The sequence below is a fragment of the Hemitrygon akajei genome, chromosome 32 (genome assembly GCF_048418815.1).
Source record: "Hemitrygon akajei chromosome 32, sHemAka1.3, whole genome shotgun sequence".
Lineage (NCBI taxonomy): Eukaryota > Metazoa > Chordata > Chondrichthyes > Myliobatiformes > Dasyatidae > Hemitrygon > Hemitrygon akajei.
The window spans coordinates 13,066,896-13,072,895 of record NC_133155.1 but is presented as its reverse complement, the minus strand read 5'-3'; the positions used below and the strand labels follow the sequence as shown (position 1 = coordinate 13,072,895).

General features: G+C 35.7%; 1 protein-coding gene across 3 annotated transcripts in view; it reads right to left on the bottom strand.

Moving 5' to 3' along the window:
* Positions 1-358: 358 nt before the first annotated feature.
* LOC140719797 (claspin) overlaps positions 359-6,000 on the bottom strand; it is a 44,578-nt gene continuing 38,936 nt past the window's right edge. The window contains exons 24-26 of one of the 3 annotated variants that reach the window (XM_073034675.1): positions 4,461-4,537; positions 2,936-3,100; positions 359-1,181 (exon numbers count right to left, since the gene is read on the bottom strand). In XM_073034675.1, the coding sequence (XP_072890776.1) occupies positions 1,065-1,181; positions 2,936-3,100; positions 4,461-4,537 (359 nt within the window). In that variant the 3' untranslated portion in view covers positions 359-1,064. The remainder of the gene's footprint in view (positions 1,182-2,935; positions 3,101-4,460; positions 4,538-6,000) is intronic. The other 2 variants (XM_073034674.1, XM_073034676.1) reach the window with 2 other exon arrangements.

The window sequence follows — 6,000 nt, the reverse complement described above, 5'->3', positions numbered from 1 at the left end:
TATGAAGCATGCTGACATCTATTCATAGAAAGAAGTAAAAAGTTTTTGAAGGATTTAAGTAGAAATGAAAAATTGTTTCCCTTTTTGGAAATTTAGTATGTGGTGATAACTCCACCAGATTATCAGTGACTTAAATACAACAGGAACATATTCAAAATGGAGGGAACGAGACTTGCTAATTTAAAATGAAGACATTTAGGGGAAGGCTCGACTTGCACCAAAAAGTGAAACAGAAAATGAAAGTGGGAAATTTGAGATGGTTCAAGTTCATTGAGAGCAGACAAGAGCAAATTTGTGCTGCACAGGCTACAATGCAATTCTTCAAACATACTGTGCATTTTTAGCAAAAATAATGACGAACATCTAATGTTTCTTTGATGTCTTTCACTTCTATATTTTGTTACTTAAAGGACTCAATGCAAATGGAAAACATAGACAACACAATCCTTTTCATACTACGTTCAGAATGTCTCAAAATGCATCATCGGCAGGAAGTGAACCAACTAATTTGGGTTCAAAATCCCCAGAGACTCAACACAAGTATATTATCTGTTAATGTTGCTTGCAGGATAAAAATTCACAAGGGCACCAGGAACTGTTAAAATAATAGCTAGGGATTTGCTTGTCCATCTATACAAACAGATTGGCGTCAGCTAAGTTCTATTAATGCATAATTGTTTAAAATCTATTCTTATTCTTCATGAAGTATTTAAAATATTACCAACACTATGCAGTTTTCCCTGTAGACATGAAGGTAATTTTTCATTGTTCCATTGGAAACTTGATTTTTTTTAAAAAGAACTTTATATTTGTATAATATATTCAGACTATAATACATAGTGTACAAAAAGCACTTTGGAAAACAGTGCTTATGTATTTTTTTTATACCAGAAATATCAATGTTCAAGTTGGTGAAAATTAGATCTCCACAGAATTATAAAAATGGTATTTATTTCTCAGATAAAACAATCTAGTAAGAGCATTTATAATCATGTACAAGCACAACACATCTAATTTACAATAACAAAATGAATAACAGTAAAGCTATATTATAATTACAATAATTATTTCTCTAAATATCGAAATATACTTCTAGTATGAGTGCTAGTTAATTGTGTCTTTTCAGTGCGTGGTCGTTTTGCTAATGAGGTGATTGGAGCTGCAGTTGCTTTTCTTTTTGTCTGCAAAACAAAATGGATTATTGCCAACAAAAATAAATTTTTAAAAAATTATAAATATATACACCATTACAAAAGACACAAGCAAAAACCAATGAGCCAATTAATGGAACATCAGACAATGAAAGCTTCTAGTCCCTCAGCCATTTCACTGGTTAGACTATGGGTAGCCCACATTTCAACACTATTTATCCACAAATACAGCCAACAGAATTGAGCCAAATTCCAAAATTCCCAATAAATACTGGAATTCTCTACTTGAAGTTTATATCCATATATCCAAGCAAATTATTTTTAGGACCATGTACCCCAACTAGAATACTCAACTTCCTAATGTTTACAGATGCTCTGCTTATAATTTGACTTTCAAGATCAAGCATAATTCAGCAAATCTGGGCTGCGCACACTCTAAAGCCACTCTCCTTAGGTTCATACCCAAAACTAAAGCAGTGTGGCAAGCATAGTCTTACCAAGTTTGAAACAGCATTTCACTTCAGAATTCAACACTGCCACTCCCACTTTAAGGGCCAATATTTTTCTTTACGTATGTTTCTAACCAGGGAACTACCGGTAGATTGTGGTGTACCCTAACAGTTTGTAAACTATTCCATTTGGTGTTCTTTATCTTGGGGGTGATCTACTGTGAGTAAATTATGCAGACACACTTGGTTCCCAACAGTCTACTCCTATTCTTCATCTATATACTGTTCCAGAGCAAAACCAAGCACTCTTACACCTACTGATGCTACCAAATCTACTTCATACTAACCTCTTTTAGTCCCATTATTACCTCCATGTAACTTGGCTGAGAATTAGTAGTGGTTAGTAGGTATTTACTGAGTATTGTAAAGGCAAGTTCCATTACCTAGCCAATAATTCCATTCATTTATCTGGCTGAAGTGGTGAACTTTTGTAATTTTCTATCACAGATAGTTGTAGAGGCTCAAACATCTAAAATTCTTAACAACCTCCAGCTCAAATACAAAGGAAATTGGGAGATATGGACCAACTAGGCAGTGCTGCTGAGGTTAAAGATCAGCTATGGCTTTATTGAATGACCAATTGTTGCTAATTCTGCATTTATCCATTAATGATGGTGCATTTAATCTCTCTTTTATTGTTCACCTTATCCAATATTTTACATTCCTTTGCCTTAACACATCAGCATTATGTCCTTTTGTCAGAAAATAGTAAATAGTCAAAAAGTAGTCAGAAAATATCAAGAACTTCACCAAACTCATAAGCCTCTACCAAAAGGACCTTTGCGCTCCTGAACTGACCCATTCTTTTGTTTTAATTATAACTTTGCTGCTTTTGTCCTTACAAAACAATTTTGCATTTTCCTGCCAGTATTTTTCATCATCTCTCTTTGCTTTCTTAATGTCTTACACTTCCTGTAATCACACTGGCTTATCTCATCCTCTGTGTATCCAGATCAATTGAAACTCCTGGTAAAATACCTACCATTGTTTTGGCGTAGATATACTTCCAAGAAGTTATTTGCAGACATTTATACTCAATCATTCCATCTAGTAAAATCAGCCTTGCCCCAATTTTCTCTGATTTGGTCCTTGCAATTATGCAGAGCCTAACTGAATTTTGATCTTTATCACCAAAGTGAACTCTCTGATGCTCCTTCAAACTGCTCAGCTTTTTGCCTCAAGACCAAATTCAGAATTGTCCCCTTGGAATTTCTCATTAATGTTTGATATAGTTGGTTGGTAGCTGTGCTCTACACCTGTCATTTTTAGTCTTACCTGTGGCTTTGATTCTATCCTTTTCATATCATTCTTTTCTGGAGATAGTGTATGGAAGACAAAATTCCGGGAGTTGGCACGAGGAGCATTTAGATTCACGTCTGATATTGCTGCCAGCTTCTGTAGTACCTCTTGAGGTTGGTTTAGAAGAGATCCATTCTTTTTCTGTTGTGTATTTAAAAAAAAGAGAATACACTAACTCTAACTTCTTTACTGTTAACAGACTTCTCATTTTCAAGTTATGGACCAAAGTGAAATCCTTATGATCTATTACAAAATGGCAAGCATGTGTTTTCAAACACTTCTTCCTATAGTTTAAATGGATCAAAAGCAGACTAAACTTTGAGTGTTGAAATTTGAAATAAATTATGCAGGTTTAAATTTACTGTGTCATTGGGACCAGAATTTAATTGTAATCATAATTTTCTATGTATAAAATCACCTATATATGGAACACACCATTAAGACTTTTCTAAAAACACAAATACATCATTTAACAGAATAGCTTTTTGCTAGAGTTAGACAACCCAACCACATCACCTTCTGAATTCACTCCTTATATTTTTCCCACCTTTTGCCCCACACTCAATAGTACCTACCCCACCTTGTCCCACCGCCAGACTGGGAAATATTTGCCCTTATTCTCAATGCATTTATCACTCCAACTAAAATGTGGCAGATACTGTACATCTTGGGGACTTGCTTCCTTTTGGAGTCTGGTTTACAAAACCAAAATCAAGTACTCCACAATCTATCATACCAGTAATTACACACACACACAAAATAAAACATAACTTGGTACCATCTGCTGTTTCAATGTTTCCTTAATATCTGTGTCAGATCAGATAGAATGACAATCAAACAGCCAACAAAGGAATAGTTCATTTTTGATTAGGAAATTGTTACACTACAATGGTGCCCAAGGCTTGTCAAAACATAAAAGCAATTGAAGTCAAATACACATTCCATTTAATTTATGACATTAGCAGTTTAGGACTGCAGGATCAAATATATTCAAAAAATCTTTGTACATTGTGTGGATAGTCAGAGGCTTTTTCCCAGGGCTGAAATGGTTGCTACAAGAGGACACAGGTTTAAGGTGCCAGGGAGTAGGTACAGAGGAGATGTCGGGATAAGTTTTGTTTTATATAAACGCAGAGAGTGGTGAGTGCGTGGAATGGGCTGCTGGCAACGGTGGTGGAAGTGGATACGATAGGGTCTTTTAAGAGACTTTTGGATAGGTACACGGAGCTTTGAAAAATAGAGGGCTATGTGTAAGTCTAGTAATTTCTAAGATAGGGACATGTTTGGCACAACTTTGTGGGCCAAAGGGCCTGTATTGTGCTGTACGCTTTCTATGTTTCTATCTAATCAAGAATTTTTAAAAATATAAACACTTGCACTACTGTAAAGAGACAAAGTCATTTCAAAATACATCAAGACACTTTCAAAAAAAGAAAACTTCATCTTCCCTCAGAACAAAAATTGAGATTTGGATTCTATTTGGTTAAGATTGATTACATACACAAAAAATAGACTTTTGAGGCTTGAATCCCATTGATTCCTGCTGTTTTCTTGCTGGAGCCACTTCCATGGAACTACCTGCAAACCCAGGCATTGCACATATTAGGTTGAGCTTTTTTTTTAAAAAAAAACTGTGTCTCATACACATGGCAATTTTTGCAGAACATAAATTCTACATTTTATAATACAATTGAGTCTTATTCACAAAGGCAATTTTTCAGCACTTTCACGCACACATGTAAGACACAGGAACAGAATTTGGCTATTCAGCCCAGTCTGTTCTTCTACACAATCATCACTGATTTTATTATTCCCTCTTAATCTCATTCTGCTGCTTTCTCTTTATAACCTCTGACACCTTTACCAATCAAGAATCCATCAACCTTCGATTTAAATATACCTAATGATTTGGCCTCCATAGCCATCTGTGGCAATAAATTCCATAGATTCATCACCCTTAAGGTAAAGAAATTCTTCAGGTCTGTTCATTTCATTCTGAGGTGTTGTCCTCCTGTCCAAGACAATACTGGAAACATTCTCCCCACATCCACTCTATCCAAGCCTTACAAAATTCTCCAGGTTTCAATGAAATCCTCCCTCATCCCTCTGAACTCCAACAAATACAGCCTTCAAACATTTAACTGTTTCATCCAGAGGATCATTCTTGTAAACTTCCTCTGGACCCTCTCAAATGCAAGCACATCCTTCCGTAGATACAGGGCACAAAACTGCTTACAATTCTCCAAATCTGATCTGAACATGTCTTCAAGCTTCAGCACTACACCCTTGTCTTTATAATTCTATCCTCTTGAAATGAATTCTTTTCATTGCATTTGCCTTCCTTTATTACCAATTCAACCTGCAAGTTAACCTTTAGGGAATCCTGCACCAGAACTCCCAAGTTCCTTTGCACTTCTGATTTCTGAATTTTCACTCCAGTTAGAAAATAATCTGCACCTTTATTCCTTCTATTTATATACATGACCTTACGCTTCCCTACACTATATTCCATCTGCCACTTTTTTGTCCATTCTCCAGGGGGTCTTTTTGCAGACCCCCTGCTTCCTCGACACTACCTGCCTCTCCACCTATCTTTGTATTACCTGCAAACTTGGCTACAAAGTCCTCAATTCCAATATCCAGTTGATAACATGAAAATTAACTAATAACATGAAAAGTAATGGACCCAAAAGTAAGAGAACACCACTAACCACTGACAGCCAACCCCTTTATTCCCACTCTGCCTTCTGCCAGTCAACCAGTCTTCTATTCATGCTAGTACCTTTCCAGTAATATCATAGACTCTTATCTAGATTAGCTGCCATTGTGTAGCACCTTGTCAAAGGCCTTCTGAAAATCCAAGTACAACATCCACTGACTCCTTTGTCTATTCTGCCTGTCAATTTTTTTTGATGAAACTTGAAATATATGTAAGAACATAACTGAAATGGTTCACTTGTGATTTGGTATTTACATTTTACTTTGTAATTTTAAGTTGATTTTGCATAAGATATGAACATCAAGTTGAACTGATATACGTA